This window comes from Lygodium microphyllum, chromosome 15 (assembly GCF_053477565.2).
Source record: "Lygodium microphyllum isolate KBCC chromosome 15, Lygodium_microphyllum_v1.1.10, whole genome shotgun sequence".
NCBI lineage: Eukaryota > Viridiplantae > Streptophyta > Polypodiopsida > Schizaeales > Lygodiaceae > Lygodium > Lygodium microphyllum.
The window spans coordinates 101,673,560-101,699,808 of NC_141149.1; the positions used below are offsets into that span (position 1 = coordinate 101,673,560).

The window sequence follows — 26,249 nt, forward strand, 5'->3', positions numbered from 1 at the left end:
AAGAAAATGTTAACTGCATCTCAAGCTACTCAATTGTTTTTTGAAAATTGCTTTCACTAACCATGGTTTGCCAAAAGTTATTATTTTTTATCGTGATTCTAGATTCTGTAATAATTTTTTGACTAATTTTTTTGCTAATTTAGGTACAAAGATTGATTTTTCATATGCTTTTTATCCTGAAACAAATGGGCAAACAAAAGCTACAAACAATACAATTTTGGATCTTTTGCATGTATACACAATTTCAAAACCACAAACATGGAATACACACTTGCATTTACTTCAGTTTGCATACAATAACACCCCATATACAGCTACATGAAAAGCACCTTTTGAAATCATTTATGGATATAGATTACCTACATTACCTCATTGTCAAACAAAGTTAAAGCTGCTAATGATATTGTCAATATGCATGCTACTATTTTTGCTGAAGTCAAAGACACAAAACAAGCTAAGAAGAAAAGAAAAGCTATGAGTTTTACAGTTGATGATTATGTTTGGTTACACATTGAAAAGAGAAGATTACAAAGTGTTGAGAAACACCCTGTTGTAAAGTGAGCTCCTAGATTTTATGGACCTTTCAAAATCATCCACATTTAAATTAGAATTACCCCAACATTGGAAAATCCACAATAAATTTCATATCAATTTGTTACCACCTTTTAAAGCCCAATTACATGTCCACCCTGTCTATGAAAACCCTCCTTTGTTAGAAGAAGAAACTGAAATCCTTGAACCAGAAACTATTTTAGACACTGATTATATGACCACTTGAACTGGCCATATATATTCTAGATATTTAGTAAAGTTTAAAAATCATCCTGTTGAAGAGGCCCAATGGATGCACACTCGTGACCTAAGTTCTTACCCCTCACTGCTCACTCCACATTGAGCTAATAGCAATTAAGGAAAATTGCTATCCCACCCCGTGGGTATGATGGTAGGAGGTATATTCCACGGTGGATTAAGTGAGGTTTTGTAGTAGATTCCATAAAACTATATTTATTTGCCAGGGCTCGTACACAAGGTGGATTCCTTGTGTGAGAAGTTGACAGGGATGCATGTCCTTTTCGGGCGTCACGTTAATTTAATGTGCAAGTGGGTGATTCCCTAGCGAGTGATTCTGCAAAATACATATTTAAATTAATGGATGTTTATGAGCACTTGCATTAAATTAAGGTTAGGACAAAGTTTCAACCTATTTATTTATTTTGTAGTTGAAGACTGCTAGGTATTCACTTTTGTCAGTTTAATTTTATTATTTTCAAACAATTGTGAATGCTTCAGTTGATGTGTAGAGCAGGCGGCAGTGGCGTTGGGAAGCACTGGGCAATAACATGTATTCAAGTTACTTAGAAGAAATTATCATTTTTGATGGGCGCGTATCTTATCATTAAAGGCATGGCACTAATATTTATTTAGGTGCGCTTATTTATTGAAGCGCTTGACATATATCTATTATTTTGTATGCGCATGGGCACATGGTTTAAACATTCATTATTGGACATTGTATTTGGACACTGTTTGACTCTTGGGCCACCTAACCACTTTATTCTTTATTTGGACAAGAGCAAACACAAAAGCTAAAGCATGTTAATTGTAAAATTGGGCTATTTTTTAGCTTTAAGATGAATAAATTTGTAAATACATGCTTTGTGGAGCGCTCACACACAAGGCATGGGGGGAGATTGTACCCAATTGGTCTTTTTGCCTCATGTCGTGCAAGTCTATTCTCTTGAATTTTGAGCTTAAAGTAGAGTTCTTTGCTCTTGGGGACCTTCCGAGACTCGCTACGTACACATACAACATCCAATTTGCACACCAGACCCATACTCCATTCAATGGGGTTTGTCAAACACGATGTCAAAATCAAGTGATGAGAGAGCTCTTGGTATCAAAGCCATCTTTGATCCACCAAGCTTCCTTCAACTTCATTTCCCACTAAGTGCATATGATCATGGCATTTTCTCACTATACCTCTTCACCTCCATAGCTGCCTACCATACCCACCTCTGTTGGATGACATGGGGAGAGCAAAAGAGATTATTTCAGCTCAAGATTTCTTCTCTAGCTCAAGGCACAATATCCTAGAGCTTCAAAGTTCACATTGGGCATCTAGGAGGTCAACATTTTAGAAAAACACTAAACTAGTGCAATCTGGACATCATGGACTTCTTCGACCTGGTGCAACTTGCGGAAGGCACAACCTTCATGGGGCTTTGATATCCCCCTAGAAGGATATCTTGCCACAAGAGGCCTCCTCAAATCTCCACCCAGAAAAAGAGATCTATGTGAAACCCTAGCTATGGGTTTTCTGGCAGTCATAGCCAAAAAGTTTCAAGCTTTATTCTTTCAACATTAATCACCCTGGTTGACACTAATATTGATTCTAATCACTGATTTAAGTCCTATGGAGTCTCTTGCAGATCTGGAAGCTCCATCTTAGGTTCAAAGTCACTTGGTGAACATAATTAAGAAAGCTGACTTGTGAACATATACTATGAGATGAGTGCTTGTAAGCACTAATGCTACATCTTATAGTCATGATCATGTTTCTAATTAGTATGTGGAAGATGTTTTACCCTAAATCTCAATATTGAGGAGATTAGTCTCTATCTTAAGCATATTCATTAAGTGCCTAACTGTCATTGTAAGGCTATGTGTAGGTTATAAACACGTAGACCATTGTCCTCATCCGTCATCTCATTTTGTAACATTTCACATTTAAGCCTGCTACTTATGAGAGCAAAAGAAAGTGTGCATGAGAGGGAGAGAGAGCTCAAGTACAAGAAGAAGATCTTCCTTAATGAGTTGTTTACAAGTACAACTGGTACACTCTCCTCTTCATTGAGAGTGACCTCTTGGCTGTTTAAATAGCCTCTAATGGCTATGGTTAGGGTTTTCCCCGTGCCCTCTAGCTCATTCACACCCATCTACCCTTATCCACCCTTGCATAATAGGGTTCACATGCCTATCTCTCAACAAACAACACCATGGGAGCAACTCAGGTGAGTAAGAGGACACACCATCTACTGTGGATGTACATTGTCGCATAGATAGCATGAGTGAATTCTTCATCAATGACAAAAAATTTGTATTTCTTTACGATTTGGAGAATTTTTTTGGAGTGAGGGAGGATGAGGCATTATTAATATTGGATATTGCAAATGAATCCCTCTTCGTGTCTGATGATCTACCTACCGAGTATAGCCACTAAAGCTTGAAGATGTACAAGGTGCATTCATGGCCCTTGGAGATGCCATTGACTTGATGGATCATACTACAGTTACCACCCAAGATTTTAAGGCAATGCAAGCAAGCTTACTAGTAGGTCAAGTGCCCTGGAAGAGTAGCAAGTCCCCCTTGATTGACAAGTCTGAGTCAAGTCTAGACTTTAACCCTTGGAGGTTGTTGCTGATGCTGAGTAGGAAGTAAATATATCAATAGTTTGTCTACGTCAATATAGAATTTGCTCAACATTGATGACTTTGCAAGTCACCAAAAGGGCCGGGAGAATTCGAGAAGGATGACTCAATGGGGCACTGCAGTGGTCAAATCTTGACTGGTGGCATAGCCATTGTACATGCTACTTTCATCCCGAATGGGCAGGCTCAACTCTCTTGAAGTCCCTATCAAAGATACTCTATGCCATCACTCCTAATGCACATAAACAATTCTTGTGAAAAAGGAGTTAGTGATGCATGTATTTGGTACACACCTATGTGGAAGGGTGCTGCAAGCCATGGGTATTGGAAGAGCCATAGGGGCCAACTAGGTAGCCATGCAGCACAGGAGAGTGTCAAAGTTGTTTTGCTAGAGGCCAAGAAGAGATGCATATAAGCCCACAAGAAAATCAAGTGCCTAAAAATTGCCTAAAAGGTGTACTGAGCCCCTAATACTACGCAAAGGCTTGTTTAGAAAAAAGCCCTTGTACTCTCTACTATAATACCAATATATTTTTATTGCAAACTATCTCTTTGTATTTTTTTGTATTCAACTATCATAATATTAAAGGCTTTTATGAACCAACATTATGTGCTAATACTTTTGGACTGCGAAAGATGATAAAAATATAATTAAAAATTATAGTGAAAAATTTGTTGTTTGACATGCCAAATGGCATAGTTTTGTCCAAAAATGTCAAAATTTTACAAAAAGAAAGCTAGATGGGTTGCTTAGGAGGCCCTTTATGCTATGGCATGTGAAAGGGCAAGATGACAGCCCTCTAGCAGCCTGTCAAATAGCAATTATTTTTCACTAAATAAATAAATAAAATTTGCATATACTTTGTCTCTTGTATGACATATACTAAGTTGTTGTTCAACGAAGGAGAAAGGCCAAGCTGGTCGCCTCAATAATCGAGTGCTCATTCTACTTAATTGTTCAGCTTTCAATTGATGTTCCAAATTAAAAATTACACCATTGTAAACAAACATGATATGAGACATTTGAGGTTGAATGAAAAGCAAAGGCTTTTCACTAGATATCAAAGTTTGTAAAGCACGTTACACTACAGCCTATATTACAAAAACTTTAGGCCTTTGGCATCGCTAATCTCTCTCCTTTCTTATCCTTCTAGCTAATTGCATGTCTCTCTACATGATGATCACCTATTTAGCATGAGTTGCACACAAATATGCATCCTCCAAAAGGTTGACAAGTAAGCTTCTACGACTTCCTAGGTAGCCTATAGTGTAAGTCCTTGCAAAGGGAAATCAATCTCTGTAAGAGTGAAGGATTTCCTTCATCAAGCATGCAAAGGGCACTTTCCTAATTAGTAGGCATGTACTCTTCTAGTACTTGCGGATCTCCCTAAGGATAGTAGGTGATAGTTCTTTCTCCTCTTTAGCCTTTTCCTTGGGACCCTTTTGGCCACACCTCACCATGGTTGTCATCTTTGCACTTATTGGATTGGAGATTGGGGCTCAAGTATGGGTTGGTCGATGGGGACTAGTTCTAGAGTGGGGAGGAGGGGTAGTCGAGGAGGGGAAGTGCTTTGGGTCACTTGATTTTGGTAGTTTGGGGCATCTCATGGGGCCCTTGGCACCTATTGAGTGCCCTTCATTTGAATTTGCGCTAGGATTGGGCCTATCAATCCTGCTCTAGCAGATATTGATATCATCATCAATGTTACCCTCAACATCATTGCACTACTTTCTTCATCCATAGAAGTGTCACTCTCATTGTCCTCTGGTTGGTTATTGTCACCTTCCACATCTTTGCTTGCTTATTTGTCTTCAAAATAGTCTTCTTGCTTACGAGCTTTTTTTCGAGGTCTCTAAGGCCAATCTAGGAAGGGACTGCAAGATAATGAGCTTGCACTATTGTTGGAGTCATCCCGCTAGCTAAATTTGGGGACCTCCTTTCCTTATATGGTGACAAATACCCTTGGCCTTAGCCTGGTAATGGATGTCATCATGTGGTTTTCTTGGTGCATACCATGGGGTGGATTAGAAGGGGAGAAAAAAAAACAACAATAGAAGTATGAAATAATAAATGAACTAAAATAGCTCTATTTATATGAAGCCTAGTATTAGGTTTTAAGGGGGATTCACACATGATTCTACACATATTTTATGTGCTACGTCATAAGTTAGGCATTACATCTTTTGGTCCTTTTTTTATCCTACCCTTGCCTCCATGTACACCTAGTGAATTCAATAGCTTCTTGATTTTCTCAATAGTCACTTCATGTCTAGATAAAGGCTTCATTGTGGATACATAATTAACATGCAACTTCAATAGCTTGTCAAATATGTGGATGAGGCAATAAATGGACAAGGCAATGATGTTGATGCCTTAATGCCACAATTGAACATAGGTAATGGCATTGATGCCTTAGTGTCACAATTGAACATATACTTATGTATCTTGAGATCCCTCCCCAAGTGCCAATTAATGTTGAATTCTCTAACTGCTTCTACATAGAGTCTCTTACTACTTGTTTGCTTAGAAATCATATCCGGATATGGAGTATATATGGAGTATGGTGTAAGATCCAGACGAGAATATTATGGGTCTCCTTGGGCACTTCAACTTACTACTACTAGCTACCAAATTCATTTTTTGATTGCATACTAAATGGTCCAACAAGAATGCTATCTTTTTCATAAGCTAGGATGATCCATACTCTCCAACTTGCATCCCTTTATGACTTGGCATTGATCAAGCTTGAAAATAAACTCCAAGGTTGAAACAAAAACTTAGTAATCATAATTGGCATGAAGTTAGTAAAAAAAAGTGTACCATATTGAATCCTCAATGTTATATTATGACAAGTCAATACAATTTGAGCATTGCACCTTGTAAAAATGAGCCGTGGCATATTACAACTTAACTAGATTAATAAAAATATTGTTGAGGTTATCATAGTCATAAGAAGTTATCTTTTCAGTTTTAGTTTCCTCCACTTTTATTTTATCAATGATTTTTTAAAAATATCTTATTGAATTAGCAATGAATATATTTTGTGCTCATCTTATAGCTGTAAGTCAAATTGGATGTGGCAAAATCATGCATTTTCTTTCTCTATGAGCCAAATGCATTTGCTATCATACAATATAGAGCCCTGTTAACTAGCCCTGGCTATATTGCATGCTATTTGAACTTCTTCACGAATAAGAATATCCATAAGAACCTTATTTAAAGTAGCAAGGCAGAGTGCTCGATGTGGAGGGTCTCTCAAAATTCCAACCAAATGCTTAGGTTTTCAAAATGCCTTTAGAAGCTTCATCTATTGACCCTCACCTTAGCCTCCAGTATCATTAAAAAGTTCCCTAAGAAAAGAGAGAATGTAGTAATTATAGATTGTCTCTCAATAAAAAATGATGAACCTTAATGCTTGCACACATCTTTTTCGCACTTTGCCATTCAAGGATAGTGATAGCATTGGTACTAGTTGATGTTTCCTTTCCTTATAACCCATGGGAGTTTGCTTGCACCTTTGCAACTTTGCTTTTGCAATGTTCTTATCCTTCTCTATTTGCTCCAAAAGTGATTTTAGTGAAGCATTATCCTCCTCCGAGGTTAAATTTATTTGCTTGTCCTCTTTGCCGTCTCTTATTCTTTGTCTTTACACTATTTTAATTCTTCTTGAAGTTTTTGCACTTTGATATCTCAATTTTGCAAGGCTTTTTGCAACACATTTAAAAAACCTTAGGATTATAACAAAGATTGATGAGTGTTCTATAGCATTGATTGATAATATTTATGTACATGAATATTTCCACTAAGCATTTGCAATAACTTAGTACACCCTTTTCACCATTCCCAACAAAAGTGAGCCATGAAGAAGTGGAATTGAAATGTGGATTTAGCCTAGTGCTAGGGTCATTAGGATATAAGGAACCATCTACCCAAAGATCAATATTTTCCTTTCCCTCTATCTAGGCCATGCTTGCTATAAAGGAACTTTGTAATAGCATACTCTTCATCTATATGAACATGCAAATGGAATAGATTAAGTTTTCAGTATAATATTGATCTAGAAGGGGTAGAGGAAAAAAGAGAGCATGAAAAATGCAAGAGAGAAAATGGTGTAGATTATTTTTTCAGTATAATATTGATTTAGAAGTGTTAGAGGACAAAAGAGAGTATGAAAAATGCTTAGATGCATATATACTATGGTTAGGCACCATTAAAGGTGGAAAACACCAAGTTTTAAGAGGGGAGGAAAAAAATCACTTTTTGGGATCATAATTAGTTTGCTCTGCTAATGTGGCAATTAGGAGGAGTAGTGAAGTATATAAACTAAGTGTGTAACTACCTCTACAAGGTCTCAGTTAGTACCACATGTAAATATGTTAAAAAGCATAAATTGATTTGGAGGACATTTAATACAAAAAGTGTATAGATAATGAGTATTTCAACTAATGATCTAGTACCTTTTAAGAAAAAGAAATCATTTTTTATTTAAAAATCATTTTTGGGGAGTAAAAATAAATTCAAGTTGCTGATTTAATACTTTTGGAAGATTACTCGTCCCATCTTGGAGGATGAAAAACACTAGTTACCTAGGTCAAAAGAAAAAGAGACCCCGCTTCTTTCTAGGTAGGGTCCACCACAAAAAGTAGGGTGGAGCCTAGGAATCAGGGGAGCCAAGGGACAAAAAGGCATGCGATGATGACCATTCAAGAGAGACTAATCCAAGATTTCTAATCAATTTCTTGAGTCCATATTCCCCCTAATGCTTACCATTCAAGTGCATCCGCTAGTATACCTTGTGAATATGCTATCTATAATAGGCACGATACCCAATAGGTGGATGTTCTTCCTCCTTGAGCGCTTATTAAAGACATTAAAAGGCCTTGTGTGATAAAAGAAAATCCTTTAGGGTTCCATGGTGAAAGGGTTGTTGATCCAAGAGTCACTAGTTTATGTCACAAAATATTTGGGGGATCAGCATGTTGGTATGCGATCCCTATGGCATCTACAAAAGGACCCCCAGATTCTTGAATAGGTCATGCAAGGCCAAGGGTAGGAAAAGAGGATGGATAAGTACCTTATCGAAAAAAATAAATAGGTTTGGTATGTTATATCATCTAATTATGGAAAGGTGGTTGAGTTGATAGAAGACTACAAATGTTGAGATGGCAAGCTCAACATCTGTGGACATCGATGATGGACTACCTAGTTAGATGGGTCTTCACATCTACACCTAATATATTAGTGGTTATTATGATCCTCACATGGCTATCAACTTATCACTTATTGTATTTGGTTAGTTATACTTACCTATAGCTAGCATACTTATAGTGCCAATTGATTATATAGTTAGTTTTGACTTAATAGGTCACTTTTCTTATATTGTATCTTATATAAACTTAAATTATACATAGTATTTTGGGAGGAAGAATGAAGAAAAAACAACAAGAAAACGTTTTGGCCTCCATCTCTCTTCCTATGTTCGTAAGTGAGCTTCTCCTTGCATCTATTGTTTGTGTTTGGTATAGTAGCTTAAGCAAGTACTCTTGCCACATGATTTGCGATATGGTATTAGAGCAACAAACTGAAAGAGGCTAGTTTTGAAGGCTGAAGTGAAGGAGGAGCAAGGATTCAAGAAACTTAGTAACTGGTAAGAAGATCTCCAATTCCCTCTCTCTTTCCCTTCACATTTTAGCTCCACAAGGCTACAAGTGTTAGTTTCATGGTATACTATAATTTCGACTATGTTAGCCATTCTCAAGTGCACATATTACAGTTTTAAATCTATACATTTTGAGGTGTTTATCAACAAGCAAACACAAAATTTATCTACAAACAAATTGTAGATTGTATGTATTATTAAGCAGTCAATGAAAAATGTGGATGCTTGGTTTATTGTTGTGCACATCATGAGAAAGGTTGCAAAAGACTTACTTACTATTTGGTACTCAATTTGATCATAATGGATGAGAATAGTGAAAAATCTATTATTGAAAAGCTAGACAATAATAACTACCTATGATGGAAGTTCCATATGACGAACTTTGCAAAACTTGGCTCTCACGACCTTGCAAAGCTTTATGATTATTATTGAGAATTGATATGCATATCAAACACTTTTAGTCTAGTCTTGATCTATTTTATTAGAACTTTAATGAGTTGAGGTTTGGCAAAAATCACAGTGAATAAGCCCTAAACTTGTTTGTTATGCATCCTTACGTGAGAATCAAACATTTACTCATCTTTGCTTGCCTTTTCTAGTCATAGTCTGGCTTGTGATCCTATAGGCATCACTTTTGAGTAGAGCATGTAGACCAAAGGTGACACATCTTTGATTGTGCTATAATGGCAAAGTTTGAGCAAGAGAGTCATTGCAAGGTTCATGAATGCAAATATTGTGATAGTTGAAATGGAGTACTTCCAAAATATCTAAGAGATTTTGGGGGTTGACTTGTGAGAGTGTGCAACGGAAGAAGAAACATGAACGCACACACACACACACATACAGAAAGTAAAAAGTGAAGGAAGAAAATCTGCATTGACAGAGATGAATGCTGAATACAAAGATGTGGACTGATCAGTCCCTACACGCAGCCCGAAGCATCAGTGAGGGCACTAGATCGGGCTAGAAACAGTGGTAGCACCAATGCGGGAGTGGGAATGGAGAGAGAGTGTGCTGAAACTTGCAAGGAAGACAGTCTAAGGGATTGATGGGGGGGGTAGCTATATATAGCCCCCTAGCGTCAAAACTGGCCGATCTAGCCTAAAACTGGCCAACTGCCCCATAATGTCTGACCTGCCCATAAAAATTGGCCGACTGCCTACTCCCAAGAGCTGACCAACTGGCCAAGATAGGCTAACACCCCCTCATAGATCTTGGGAGAGTCTGAAGACCTAACATCCACATGTGATGAAGCAAAAAAGCCAGAGGCAAAGGCTTCATGAAGAGATTAGCCACATTGTCCACCATGGGATAGTAGGCCACCGCCAACTCCGAATCCAGGATCCACTCTTGAACATAGTGGTACTGAACCTTAATGTGCTTCGTGTGCGAGCATGAAACACTGGGGAAATCATACGGTAATAATCTTCTATATTATTTGAATTATTTAAGAAAAGTTCAATCCAAGCTAATTTTTGATTCATTTCCATACGAAGAAGCACCTATAAGAGAACCATCAATCAGATCCTTGAAGGCTAAAGCCTCATCGAAGATCACATCCCTGCTCACCTCAATCTTCCTTGTCATCGGGTCATAGAGCCAATATCCCTTTGTGGTCATGCTATAGCCCACGAAGATAAGCTGTCTCAACTTAGAGTCGAGCTTCATCTTCCTCTTCTTCTTGTCCACATGGACAAAAGCATCTCATCCAAAGATGCAAAAGTGAGACACGGACGACTTCCTCCCAAAGAAAGCCTCAAAAGGAGTCATGTCCTGCAATGCCGAAGTCGGAGAGTAGTTGCATATATGCACCGCCGTAGCCATCGCCTCACCTCAAAGGCAATGAGGAAGACTCATATGCTCTAGCATGGAATCGGGCCATCTCCACCATGGTCCGATTCACATGCTCCACCACACCATTCTCTGATGGTGTGTTCAGATGGGAATACTCCACCTGAATGTCGTGATCCCTGTAAAACTGAGAGAAAAGGTGAGAAGTGAACTCGCCACCATGATCAGCTCGAATGCCACAAACTTTGGAAGGATTATGTGTCTCCACAAACACCTTCCACTCACAAAAACGGGAGTATGCCTCACTCTTGTACTCCAAGAAATAAGGCCACACATAACGACTAAATTCATCCACAATCAGCATCAGATACTTGGCCTTCCCAAGGGAGGCCATGCCCATTGGTCCACAAAGGTCGGCATGAACCAATTCAAGTGATGAAGAAGCCCTCCAGGAAGCAACTTGAGGGTGAGGCTGCCTATGTTGCTTGCCCCTCAAGCAATTGAGGCATAAAGTGTGAAGAGGACGGAAATCTGGAAGTCCCTCCACCATCTTCCTCCTAGAAGCCCGTTGAATCACATCAAGGTTCAGGTGCTTGTAACGAGCATGCCAAAGTAGCCCAAGCTCGTGGGAAGCCCTCACAGCCAAGGCTGTGAACTTGTAGAGCCCACCCTCCTACGTACCTGTCCAAAGAGCATCACCTATAGAAGCATCCTCCACTGTGATTGCATCCTAGGTAAAAATGACTCGGGTACCTAGCTAAGTAAGACCATCCACAGACAATAGGTTAAAGCCCAAATCAGGTGCATAAAGAACTTTGGCAAAAGACCGCCTATCTGAAAACATAGGTAAAGTCCGCACGCCTCGAATAGGAATGGTAGAGTTGTCACCAATGGTGACAGTGCCCCCTCTCGAACAAATGCCTTGAAGCCAATCCTTCCTGAAGGTCATATGAGAAGATGCTTCGTTGTCCACGAGCCAAGGCTTCTCTTGAGTGGTAGAATCTTGGCATGTATCCTCCTCAACAAAGACATGTACAAAAGCAGACTCTATCGTGGCTGGGGCTGCCTTCGAGCCCTTCTCCTTGGGCTTCAGATGGGGGTACTTTTGCCAACACTTCTCCTCAGGATGAGTGCCCTTCCCACAGTGTGGGCACTTGGGCTTCTTCTCCTTTGCATCCTTCTTGTCCTCCTCTTTCTTGTCCTTGGCCTTCTCCTTTTGTTGCTTCTTCTTCTTGCCTCTACCAATACCTGCGCAGTAAAAGCCTTGGTGGAGCCACTGGCACCCACCTCTCTGAGATGCTTGTCATGCTCCAAGACAAGCAGGGAAAGTTTCTCCCATAGGAGTTTCTCGAAGGTCCTCGAGGTGATGAGGTTGGTATAGAAAACATCAAAATGAGGTGATGACAGCTGAGTCAAGAGAATCATTGCCATATCCTCGAAAGAAATCACCCGACCAAGAGAGGCTAGCTCGCCTCACATATCCTCCATCTTCGTGATGTGCTCCTTCATGGAAGAAGAATCATCAAGATTGAGCATCCGCAATTTCTTCTCCAAAGAGATCTTGTGGGCGAACGCCTTATGCTGGTACAAAGACGCAAGCTTCTTCCACACTTCCGCCAGTCTTCAATGTGTGAACATGAACAAGAACAAAGTTGTGTGAAGACTCATAAAGAGAAAGGAATGGGCTTAAGAGTTGAGCTGATCCCACAAGCCTACACAGTCCATAGAGGTCCCATCAGAAGAATCCACTGGGGGATGATCAATGGGTGAAGAAACAAGCTCCCATAGGTCGAATGTGTTGAGGATCCACAACCAGAGGGAGAAGTTGGAACCATCCAACTTGTCTTCCTTCGGAAAGGAAGGGAGTATGAGCACTTGAATCAAGGGGAGCAAGCAAGGCATACGGACATTTGAAGAAGTCTTCGTCGATGGAACCTTCACAGTAGATGGAACCCTCTGAGATACATGGACCGAAGAAGGATGGGTATGAGGAGACTCCTCCTGTCGTCGATCATGAAACTCCTGATTAGCTCATCTCCACTCAGAGGAATGATGAGAAAGAAGCTCATCCTCTGAGTCATTGAAGCCTGAAAATTGGTAAGACATCTTCCAAATCTACAAAAACCAAACACGCCAAACAAAGTTTGCCTATGCCAAGGGATAACCACCAAAGGGGTCACCAATCACCAATCATACTACCAAACACAAGAAACTGAGGTCACCTAACACTAGATGCTGTAAATGCAATTGTTGATGATGCAAACACCTGAGGAGCAATTGCCAAACGCCAAAACACAAGCTGCTATGCAGTCGCCAGCAAGAAAAAGCGCCGCCAGTGGTTGAGAACACTGCCGAAATAGCAAAATGCTAATAGGAGGAGTGTCGCCCAGCTGTAGATGAGGCCACCTTGATGGAAACACAAACAGGACGAAGAAGATGGTGACATGGCAGCCACAGAAGGGGTCTCCTGCAGCAAACGCAATGTGGGAGACCTTCAAGGATGGCCGCCTTGCTGATGGTGAGGGTATGGCAGTAGAGCAGAAGAAGGGAATGGTGTCTCTCCATGGAACCTCTCCTCTGTGCTCTCAGTTAGGTGATGATACCATGTGAGAGTGCGCAACGGAATAAGAAACACACACACACGCACGCACGCATGCACGCACACACACACACGCGCACGCACGCACGCACACACACACACATCAAAAAGTGAAGGAAGAAAATCTACACTAAGTGAGATGAATGCTGAATACAAAGCTGTGGACTGATCGATCCTTGCACGCATCTCGGAGCGTCAGTGAGGGCACCAAATCAAGTTGGAAACAGTGGTAGCACCAATGTTAGAGTAGGAATGGAGGAAGAGTGCACTGAAACCTGCAAGATAGTATAAGGAACTGATGGGGGGGCTGCTATATATAGCCTCCAGCCTCAAAACTGGCCGACCTGGCCGATTGTCCCATAATGTCCGACCTACCCATAAAATGGGCCGACTACCTACTCCTAGGAGAGCTAACCGACTGGCCAAGACATGCTAACATGACTACCATATTTTCAATATGTTCTCGATAGATGTCCAATTGTGCAAAGCAATGACGGAGGGTCCAAGTGCAATCATTCATAGGAGATCTTTATGATTCGTGGAGGTGGACTTTACAAAATTCTAGAAGGACCTACGTGACACATTTGTGATCCCCAAAAATTGTGAGTAGGTTGATAGACTTTGTTGCATTCCATTTGTTTGAGCCACATTTACTTTTTGCATCATATGAACTATTTTTATGCACATTATTTATTATTGTAATCCATTCGAGTGAGTTGTGGCTTTATATGGTAGGAATCTCTCCATGCTCTTAGTGGCTATATGAAGAGTGTAACCTACTTGAAGCCACCAATGATTCTACTTGAATGGTTGGATCAAACTCTAATATGAATGAAGAGGTGAAAGCTCCCAACAAACTCAAGCAAGAGTCTGCCAATGACCTAAGTGTTCATTAGAACCATGAGCAAGCATTTACTTATATATATGAAGACAAGCATCTCAATTAGAAGTTGGAGATTTCCCTAGGAGGAGAGTTGCATATAGTTCTAGACATTTGTAATGATTTACGTCAAGATGAAGTAAAAGACAATCTTTGGAGCCCTAAACCATTGTAAATGATAGAACTCCAAGCAAATTATGTAGTCAAAATAATGTACATATTTGAATATAATGAGACAAACTATATGAGAATTCCATTACATTGTTTAATGGTATGTCTTAATTGATGAGCAATGAGAGGAGAGGGGATTGTCATCAATAGCTACTACGCTCTTGTATCAGCACTTCCTTTACATGCCTACTTCTATTATCACCCATTTGAAGTCTTTTACCGTATCATTGTAAGTGTGTATGAACTTGTTCGTGCTAAGTTTCTTTTTCTCTTTTTGTTTTGTAGTATAACCTAGCTCCCAATAGAGATTGTGATGGGGATCTATGTATAGTTTTCTATGCAAAATTGTTATATAATGTAATACTTCTAATAGAAAGCATGGACATGTAAATCATGGTATTGTAATACTTCCAATAGAAAGCGTGGACATTTAAATCATAGTGTTGTCATTGTTATAAGTAGTAGAAGAGTAGATAAAAAATTACAAGTAGAAGAAGAGTAAACAACGAATTTGCAAAGGAAAGAACTAACTAATAGAGCTCATACAAGAATGAGCAATAGTAGTGAAGAGAAACTTTGGAGGGAAATATCTTTCTTTATTACATGAGAGAGTTGTACTTTGAAAGGAGAGTATATCGATTAAATGAGATGATAACACTATATTTTGACATTTTTCGAAGGAATTAACCATATACAGAGAGTATTAAACCTTTTGTTTTCAATTTTCTTATTTGCAAAGTATGAATTACAAAACATCATCTTTTCAATTTTGTGTGTGTGCGAAAGAAGTGACATGGTTTGTTATAATAGTCTCTCTTGATTGGTCCAAACACACTCTCTAGAGGAAAGAAGGCCCATTTTTGAATCCAAACCCTCTTAGTATGACCAAAATATTCACATAACATGTAGCAAATATATTATAAGTTAACCCTAAGAAAATAAAATTCATTCCCTTGTGACAAGATATCAATATGTTCATCCTATTGTTGATATTATCCTTGTCATATTAATTTTAAGTCCCATACCAAAGAAGACAATAATGTTGCAAAGGTTAAGAAATGCCATTAGTATAAAAGGGCCGATAAAGTGATGGACCACTTTTGTGAGATGAAAGCATCCCAACACTAAGGCAAAGAGACCCTTGTAACTTATAAGGAACTTTTCACTAGGTTGGAGGAGACACTGGGAATGTTTCAGCACATGCAAGGTGAAGTGGAGTAACTTGTTGGGAAGTGCATTAACAAACTTGCCAAGTGGCTAGCCACCATCAAGACTCATGGGAAGGTAGCCATTTGGCTCCCCTCTGGACATTGGGTAGGATGTGGTTGGGAAGCAACAAAGTTTTAATGATTGAATTTGATGATTGGATGGACCATGATTACATTCACTCTACTCATGATACCAAAGTTAATTAGGTGGAAGTTGAACAATAACACAAGTAGAATGTGCTTGTGCACAATCAAACAACAGTGTGTGAAGCTCATTGAGGGCAAGAAGATAATTAAGGACCCAACGGCCTTCTCCCTTCCCAAGCTTAGTTAGAGGTACAATGATTTCTCTTTGGCTAATCTCTATTTCTTCTTCATGGGGAAAACCTCATAATGAGGAATCTTTCCACAAATGGTTTATTCTCACCTATCATGCAAAGCTTGTGGTTTAATAGTACTCCTTTGTTGAGAAAGGATTCTTTCTTGCAAACATTAGCTTGTAGCATTAAGTGGTTTGGGTAGCTATTTGATTGGGTACAAGGGGGATTTGGTGCATGTTCTCCCATGGAGACCCGGCTTTTCTATAGATGGTGCTCTTATGCACAAATGTCCCATGTGGGTGGCATTCCTTGAGCTGTTAAAATGGATAGATGAAGAAATCGGAACCCTTGTAGTAAAGGTATTATGCATACCTATAGCCACAAGTGCCAATGATGTGCTCAAAGGGGAGAAGTGTACATGTATACTTTGGACACAAGAAATGAACCACATGATGGCATCGACCTATTTGATACTGATGGAATGAAATTGTTCGTTGCACTTAGGTTTGCTCCATCCCCTAAGGCGTGCTTCTTTCGCAAAAGCACATGCCCTAAGCAAGATAATGCCCTTAAGAACATCCAAGAGAAGAAGGAATTTATAAAGCTATCAAACAAGGAGGCAACTAGCTCAATGAAGAAAAGGACACATAAAGCAAGCAAGGGAGCAAACCAACATTGTTGCCAAAGATGTTGTTGGAGTTCCATTAACTTAGACAAAGGAAAATAAGGCTAAGGAGAAGCCCAAAGTAGTCCAATGAGAGCATTCCAAGGTTGAAGGAATAGATGCATGGGAAATAAGGGCCTCATACACACGCAGAGTCCGAGAAAAAAGGTAAGAAAAAGATTTATGTTGAAAAGCTTGTTGGAGCCCCTCTTGTTGATAGGAACACATCTATGTGCATCTTTGGAAGGTGACGAGGATGTTATGGATTTAGATGTATATGTATGTGGATAAAGCATCTAATCAAATCACCATGATTGCTTGGAATGTCCACAGGACGGTTTGGACAAAAAGGAGGTGTGTTATGGGGGAGCGATGAGGAAACACAGGTAAAGTTCTCATGGCGTTGCAAGAAATCGAACTTGAAGCTGCTGAAGCTCATGATGTCAACATTCTGGGTTATAAAGCTTTTGTGAGGAGGGTGCTGCCAAGGTAAAGGAGACATACTAATCATGGCTAGGGAATTGCTTAAGCTCTCAATGGTATGGGCGGATGAAACAGGCTCTATCTTGGCGATATCTCTCAAAGAGATAACTTGGCAGTGGGCTAGTGGAATATGACCCAGCATTGAATCGACAAGCCACATGTTAGTGGAGGAGAGGACGAATTGGGACCAGCACATGGGGTAAAGGACTGGCCCCGTCGTCCAAAATGTCACATACAGAGAATTTTCCTGCAGCGTCTGTCGAGCAGCACGCGCAGAGGATCAACTGATCAAAAGTAGAATTTGGGGTGTCAACGAACTTGGGATGACTGGGCTTTGATGCTGCAAAGCAAAAGTAGCAGAGTAAAAACAGGATGATCCCCACCCGCCCAACATGTACCATCCGGATTCCGTGCCCCCAGGCTCATGAGGACAAGCATTCCTGTCAGTTTCAGAATATACCATTGCAGGGATTTGAATCCTGCCACCCAACGGGCTGGGCAAGCATATTGGCTACACCTCTACACCGCATTCACCTTTCTGTTGCTATCTGGGTATTTATGTGTGTCAGCAAGCGACACCCAATTTTCAAAGCTTTCAACACATGCGAGTGAGGAATCGGCAGTGTGCAACCAACCTTAAACATCAGCTATAGGACGCTGTCATCATGCAGAATGGTTAGCTTCGTGACGCAATACTCGTGGCACAATTATAAAAAAGGTGGGTCTTTGGAGAGGGCCTCACCTAGATAAGATCTGTTTACAAATGATGATGGTGCGTGGTGGCTAGCAACATGTTTAAAGGGTACGGCTATTCATGTACATCACTTCACCAAATCATTTTCCCGTTCTTCTAGCCTTTTGAGTAGCGGTGACAGGCACATCCTATCATGGCCTGTCGCCAATCAGGTTAAATACCATGTTTATAAAGAAGCTTGGGAAAAGGCCCACGATTGTTGCGTGACTCTTGTTGAGAGATGGGTTAGTTGCATCAAGAGAGTGTCAGAAGTGTTGAAGAGCAATGGCAAGCTTAAGGCTTTACTTAAGGAACAAAGCAGTTATAGAGCTGCTAGATTTAGATGTTCCTCTCTCAACACTCTTGGCATTCGCCCACGTGACTAGGTCAAGTAGCCAATGGAGGATTATCTTTTCGCAAAGGATATCGTGGTCCAAATCATCATCATCATCAAGACTACAATGGCACTTCCATCAACATTAAAAGCGAAGTCTATTGTTAACGCATTAGGCGAGCCAGCACCCTTCACTAAAGAGATCATACATCATAGCTCAAGAGCATCTAGTGCTTCAAAGAAGCTTTGACCCTTCTATCCTACTAGGCCTACAGTAGCCTAAATTAGGTTGCTTTGGCTAGTGAAGGCACATAGAGATGGCTAGATGCATTCGATCAGAATACTGACTATTGTCCCTTCCACGTCACCACCACAAGCTCTGCTCTCATAGCTAGAAAAATGTTGCAGGCTTTTGACTTCTTCGTATAGATTTCAACTCCATGTACAATTCTGTTTTGCCTTTATTTCATTTACACCAAACACCATCAACAAATACACTTTCATTATGATGCTTTGGAAATTGAATATCAAGGGACGAGAGGGGCATGCCAAAAAACCCCTAGCTTAGGTTAGCTTTCCTCGCATATGAAAAACATGCACATCAAATCAAATACATAATAAAAGACATGAGTAGACGTGTTGCTACCTCAGGATCGTGCTTCATCCCGTACATTTACTAGAATATTTTACGTTAAACAAGTCCCTAGATTTGGTATTATATTTCTCAATCTCACGTACAAATGTTTATAACAAAAAGTGTACCAGTGCTTTGAACATGATTTTATATTTGCTTCTCATTCCATGCTAACAAGCACACATGTGCCACCTACATGTAGCCATTAACAGTTGCAGCATTCCAACAACATAGTCTCTTCAAGGAAAATTTCATGCATAACAAAAAGCATAATTTCAAACTACTGCAACAAAAGATGTAGCCTAGTGGTTTGAGTGCGTGTCGAGTATTCTGGATGCTTGAGTTCAAACCCTGGGTTCTGCTTCCTCAGCGCCATAGATAATTACGCGTCTAGGTAAGGGTTTTTTCCAAGGGTGCCAGTTTGACAGTTGCAACAAATTTCAGCCCCGCGACCCCGGAGAAGCTGTGTAGAGACTACTCACCCACAGCAACCAAACCTCTACTCTAAAATCTGCACATACTTGATACAATGCTAGAGCATCAAAATGCAGTCTCTCCACTGCAACAAGGCAATGCTTTGGAGGCAGCCCAGGATAAACGAGCTAAATCATTGACCAAGGCTTCATGTAAGCACCTCTTGAGCACTTCAGTCTTTAGCTTGAATTGATCAGTGGCAATAAACTAAAGTACCAAGACTTCAATTAACGTATGATTATTCTAAAAGACTCCCAAAGCCATTATTAGAAAACACGATCAAGTAACCTGCCTTCATTTAAATATATAAACAACTCGTTCCTTTTCATTGACCTTGCAAAACTGTAGCAACAATAGCCTATAATAACTCAAAATACTTCTCCCAAAGACGTTTGAAAATTTTAACTGGCCAGCTTCAAGGACCTCAACATCAAGTTTCACACTCTGCAAACTGGTATAAGTATAACCCATTTATCAAACACCAAGTATCATTTCCAGTTGTAGATGTTAAAGAACAATATGTAAAGTCGTTTCCACAGATTCTTCTTTTCAAAAACTGAAAAACCTTAACTTATTCCAGAAATCTACCATGTTTTAACCTAGATATCAGGGCATATGTTTGCACCATATGTACATGGGCCACACCACTTGAAAACCGCAAAATGAAAATCATAACAGTCACTCGCAATCCAATCTCTTCCCAGGCACAACTCAAGTCAGGCTGCAGCTTCTACTCGTTTGGCAGGTCTCTCTATAGGCCCTGCTGGAGACGGACCCCTAAAACCGTTCGCAACTTTGTCGTGCACACATAAATGGAATGGAGTAGGGCTTATATTCCTTTCTCGGAAGATACAGCAGTGTTGGCACACACCAGACGGTTTATGATTTCCATTCTCATAAGCCGCAAGGTCTCGCACAACCCCTCGCATCTTGGAAAGAGCTTGAGAGTTGAGCTGCACCTGATCAGGACGCTGAGCTTGCAGGTGAAGGTATTGAGCCTGTGCCTGTTGTAATGTCAGGGGTGCACCATTTGGGGCTCTAGAAAGTACCATAGTAGCTGGAGAATGGTACATAACTGGCCGGACTGCTGGAGATGGTGGAAATGAAGGGGCAGATCCCACGCTGCCTGGAAGCTGCAAAACCCCATTTTTCTGAAGTAAGAGAGTGGGCCTTACTGGAAATGTGTCACTGTATCTCTCTTGAGCCTCCCCAGAAGATTGAGAAACCACTGCCGGGTGATGGGAAGGCCACCCTACTCCCAGCTTCTGTTCACTTCTAAGCATCAGCTTTGCTTCAACTGACTCACCCGAAAGCCTCTCTTTATTTACATTTGGCATGTCTGTTTGACAACCAGACGAGCCTTGTAACAAAGCCCCTCCTACAGGCACCGGTTTCACCTGCTTGTCACCCTTAGGAGGGGGGCTGCTCAAACTTGTAGACTCTCTTCTTAGCAAAATTTTTCCATTGCTAAATCTGCCATCAGGATGGCCAATCCTTTCAGATACCACGGTTGCAGAGTGCTCGCTGCTTTGATGAGACAGTTGAGGCTCACGAGTGCTCGTCGGTGTTGCTTCCCGCGCTACACCAGTCACTACAGAAACATCTGGCTTTGGTCTTTCGTCTTTAGGTGACGTGCTGCTCCTGGGGGAGACAGAACAATCTTCATCCCCATTCTCAGCTTCGACATTTCGCCTCCTTGTCCCTTTCCGCTCCTTCTTGGACTTCTTCAAAGAAACCAAAAAGTGACAGTCTTTCTCCCACATCGGATTATGCTGGTTGAGGATGATATTGAAGTTGGTATTGTCGTTGATCGGTAGTTTCTGGCGCTTGTCAGTGTCTTTTGCTGTCCTTTTACACACAAAAACTGCTGACAACTGAATAGCTGGCAGCCCTACCTTCTGGCTAAGAAGGGCCTGGAATCTCTTGAAAGTAAGGACAGAATGCACACCTATTTGCCCCTTGTCGTGATCTCGTTCACCATCATTGAAAATCACTGGATAAGGAGTAGCAAAGCTTTCCATGGCCATCGTGTTAAAAATCCGCTAGCTTGCTGCTCGTAGTGACAGGATGACTTCACAGAGAGCCAGAAACTCTAATCATCGGTATCTGTTAGGCAACCAGCATAAGGTTGTGATGAGTAAGATAAGATCTCAAACAGATCTGTATGTCAAACAATAGACGCGCTACTACTAAAATGAAAAGAACGATATTATGTTAGCGGATCAGTTGTTCAGAACCTAGAGGAATCCTGTCTCAAAGCCTAAAACGCACAATATGTAAAATTCCTGAAAGCGCTGCATAAGATCTAAAGGCAGCAAGCATGTCGACAAGCATACGCGCACAGATCGTGAGAAAACGTCTTAAAATCCACAACAAAGACATCTACAGGCAGAAATAACATATTTCGCGGACGACTTCAAGGAGAAATAAGAGATGACAGGCTGCATGTCGACGACACGACAGGCGCGGCGAAGATCCATGGGAACGGAACGAAGAAATGGAGGGGGACAACGAGAAAACGGAGACGCGAGAAGGAAAGAAGGCGAAATACCTGAGATGGACGATCGGCGATCAAGTCTGGCTAGAATAGGCGACAGGAAACCGAACAGCGACTGTGTGAGTCGCAAGACAGGGATGGCGACAACGAAGCTCGAAGAGGACACAGGCGATGCAGGCGATGCAGGCGATGGCAGGAAACCAGTTTTGTGCAAGAAATGGAGAAACGGACAGACAGAGGCAGAGAGAGAGAGAGGAAGAGGAAAGGCGGAGGAGAAAGTACCTGCCCCTTCCATTATATTGGCTCATCCACATAGCATGAGTTTTAATTAGGTAATGGACATTAGTTAATTGTGTCCCCCCAACCCCCCCATTTGCGAGAGGGGTTCACATGTGGCCTAGGCTATCGAGGTTGAGGTGGGGATGATTAAAATAAAGTACTACGAGCATTTTGCATGCACGGAACGCTCGATACGAAGTTTTTGACATTTTCCAGTGTAGGAAAAAGAGCTCCTTTCCCTTGTTTTCCCTTTAGTATCCAACATCCAGAGCTGCTGCTCAGGAGGCACCACATACCTAGCTAGGTGCGCAAATCGGGGCAGGTTGCTGCTAGTCCAAGGAGTGAAAAGGGGCTCTTTTCCCTTGTTTTTCACTTTAGTGTCCAAGATCATGATCTTTTGCTTGAGTGGCATCCTCCCCCATCCCCCAACCCAAGCATAAACTCACAGCATTTTCTAATTCACAATGCAAATATTATAGTGGAAATTTGTCTAAAACTTCTTATGGCTCTTCATTTCATTACAAAGCTATCACTAAGCAGCTATGTGAGGGAATTGAAGTTGTTGCTCAATAACTAAACCACTTGCATTTACTTTCACATATCATGTATACACCCACGTAGTAAAACACAAAGTTTCTTACAATAATTTCAAACATAATGTAAACAACATCCACATAATTAATTCTACAACAAATTAAAAAGCAACAAATAATTTTATGTGTGATTTCCTTTTAAGCCTTGAGGTCACTTGAATCCCATTGCTAGGTGGAGCACTATGACTCAACATTGAGAAGTGCCCACATGTTGTGCCTAACACAACAATCGTGAGCAAGACTAAGGAGCGGCTATGTGAGGGAATTGAAGTTGTCACTCGATACCTAAACCACTTGCATTTACTTTACAAATCATGTATTCATCCATGTACTAAACCACAATTCTCTTGTAATAATTTAGAACATAATGTAAACAACATCCACATAGTTTTTCTACAACAAATGAATCGATCTAAAAAGTAAAAAATTCATTTATGTGTGCTTTCTTTTTAAGCCTTGAGGTTGCTTGAATCCCACTATTAGGAGGAGCACTATGACTCAACATTGATAAGTGCCTACATGTTGTGCCTAACACACCCTCCAATTTTGAGTCCAATCTTCTAACATATAGACCATCGGCCATAGCATGCCAATCATAATCCCCCCCCCAAAGCACGCACACACACGTACGTACGTACGTACGTATGTATGTATGTATGTATGTATGTATGTATGTATGTATGTATGTATGTATGTATGTATGTATGTATGTATGTATGTATGTATGTATGTATCCTATTTAGATGGGTGAAAGTATCCATGGCAGATCAAGATATACTAGACATGAATGATAAAAGGTAAGTTTAATAATAAGATTAAAAAGTAATCTCTTATTTAAGCATGTCAATGAATAGGAATGTTAAATGTATGGCAAGTAGATTGGCAAGTGGAGAGAGGGGGGGGGGGGGGGGGGGGAGGGGGAAGAGGGAAGAGGGAAGAGGGAGGGTGTAAGGGTATGGACTTTGTAGCTATACTATGGCATTGGAGCTAGAAACACCTAATAGGGAGTAGTAGTGACTCTTAATCCTATTGGTATTCCCTCTACATGTGCAATGAATTAATTATTGATATTAAAGATTTGCATTGTATAAATCGTATGGTTATTCCAACACAGAGTTTACTTATAATTCAAAATCATCAATATGTTGAGTCATTCCCTATACTCAGTGGTGAACCCTTGATGTGCAGTGTCACTAGGGTGTAGTCTTGAGATGTGCCTCAATGTTGTATCTTTCTATATCATGAATACAAAGGATTCCTTTATTGATATATCTTGTGTGCCTTTTCGTTGTGCCATTTCTATGCCTCATGACACGTTATGACTTGAAGTCCCATGAAGGCCCGTAACACTTGGTATCAGAGCAACTTTAGCATAGAGTATACTAGCTCGAAAAAGGAGACGGCTCATGAATGTGGAGGAGATCCTACCATAATATGTCACACAACATGATGACTCTAACATGACACGATGATTCATGATGTGACACGACATAGCACGATGCCCCCTCGGCATGTTACTTTCTCAAAATTGGGAGAGAACATATTGTGCCAACAAAGTTGAGAGGGAGTTTGGCGTGATAGGGACGTGAAACATATGATTCACAAAAATCTTGGAGAGAGTTGAAGCTATGAAAAGACACTTTCTTTGAAGAGGAAGACAAGCTATGTCACTAGCTCAAAATCACATACAAGAAGAAAGAGATGTGGCTCAAACTGATGGAGCAGACAAAGAAGACTAATAAAGCATTAGAGAAGACCCACAAAGGAATAGATGTGATGTGCAAGCTCGAAGAGAAGGCTGAAGAGCTGGGTGAAGACCTAAAGGAGGTCCACTACAATTGATCATGGTGCGAGAGAGAGCCAAGCTGTGGTAAGTGAAGATGGCCCAAGACCTTGACACGAAGCTATAAGAAGAAATCATGTTGAGGTGGAAATAGGAGACTACCTCTAGATCTAAAGGAGACAAAGGGCGAGTCAAACCATACTTGAAGCAAATGAGAGCTGAAAGAGAACTGAAGAATGGAGTGAAGCCAATCAAATATAAACCAAGGGGCAAAGAAAATAAGAAACTGATGAAAGATGAAGAAGAGTCATGGTCAAATGAAGATGAAGATAAAGACAGGGTGTTGCAAATCAGAGTTGGAAGCATGAGAGTGTGTGCACAAGAGGGAGAGAGAGAGCTCAAGTACAAGAACAAGATCTTGTTTAGTCAATTGTTCAAGGTACAACTAGTAGACTCTCCTCTACTGTGAGTTGTTTATATAGCCGCTGGAGAAGTTAGGGTTAGGGTTTCCCCTTGCTCCCCTGTCCTCCAATCCATTTACACCTAGCTACCCTTATCCTCTCTAGTGTAAGGAGAGTTCCCATGCTTACTTCTCAACACCCCCCCTCAATGCTAGGTGCCATTGGATAAAGCGTGATAGGATGCCCCTCCTTAATCCACAATGAGATGCCTTTATAAATCAAGCTACAAAAGAAGGTTATAGGTAGAGAGTGTTACAAGACTCAAAAGAGTCGGTCATCTGTGGATTGGGAGGCAAAGTTGGCCTCCAATTCCTTAGGTACTTCCAAAACACTAGGACACTTACTGGTGATATGCCTGATCTTTTTGCATTTATTGCACTTCATTTTGTTAGATTATTTCTTCCAGCAATTGCTTACAATATGCCCTTTTTTGTGATAGAAGGAGCACTTAGTAGAAGCTATATGAACTAACACTTGCTCACGGGAAGTAAATGCTAAAGTCTCTTCAATATGGTTTCTCTTTTCTTCATCCAGGCAAGACTAGATGGTACTTGCCAAGCTTGGGTTCGAGATATTAGTTAGGGTAGTCACAAGAGTCGGAGAGACCTTCTTCGTGGACTTCAGAAGGATGGCAATGGAATCTTCATCATGAATTGGTGCTTGAACAGAGCCCATCTATGCCATGAGCCCCTTCATATGTGAAATAAACTTGCTTAGATCTTCTCCTTGCTTGTAGTCCAAGCTAAAAATCTCCATCTTTAGAAAGACCTTGGAGTTCTTCCCTGTAGCCCCATAGAGCCCTCAAGCTCATCCCACTTCTCCTTAGCAGTGGAGAGTTGGTCAATATGATGAATTAAAGATTCATCCAAATGAAGCATGATGATGGTGTGAGCCCTTTCATCATCTTCTACATCAAGAGGACTGGATGGGTCAATAACTTTGGTCCCTTTTATGAAGGGCTAGTAGCCTCATTCCATCATTTTATATTTACCAGGACTTGCCAAGGATGGAAATCATTTCAATTGAACTTTTGAATTTGAGGCTTTACATCTGTGTAGGTCATGGCCATTATAGGAAAGTCTTACTTATTGCCTTGAGTAATGGCAATATCTAGTCCTTTATAGGTGACCAAGTACAAACCAAATAGTAGAACTGATAGCCCTACTGTTGAGGCTTGAATTGCACTTGCTATTAGTACTTTTATACCTTAGTACTAGTATACATGCAGAACCAGCATATGTAAAGTGACTCAAAATG

The 26,249-nt window shown here is 40.6% G+C and overlaps 1 protein-coding gene across 1 annotated transcript; it reads right to left on the minus strand.

Annotated features, from left to right (window-relative positions):
• Positions 1 to 19,849: 19,849 nt before the first annotated feature.
• On the minus strand, positions 19,850 to 22,164 carry LOC148024835 (uncharacterized). Its single transcript, XM_087694500.1, has 2 exons — positions 21,931 to 22,164; positions 19,850 to 21,485 (listed from the first exon to the last, which is right to left on the minus strand). Exon 2 carries the CDS (start codon positions 21,404 to 21,406, stop codon positions 20,096 to 20,098), a length of 1,311 nt encoding a protein of 436 aa, XP_087550626.1. The 5' UTR covers positions 21,407 to 21,485; positions 21,931 to 22,164; the 3' UTR covers positions 19,850 to 20,095.
• Between the last annotated feature and the right edge of the window lie 4,085 nt (positions 22,165 to 26,249).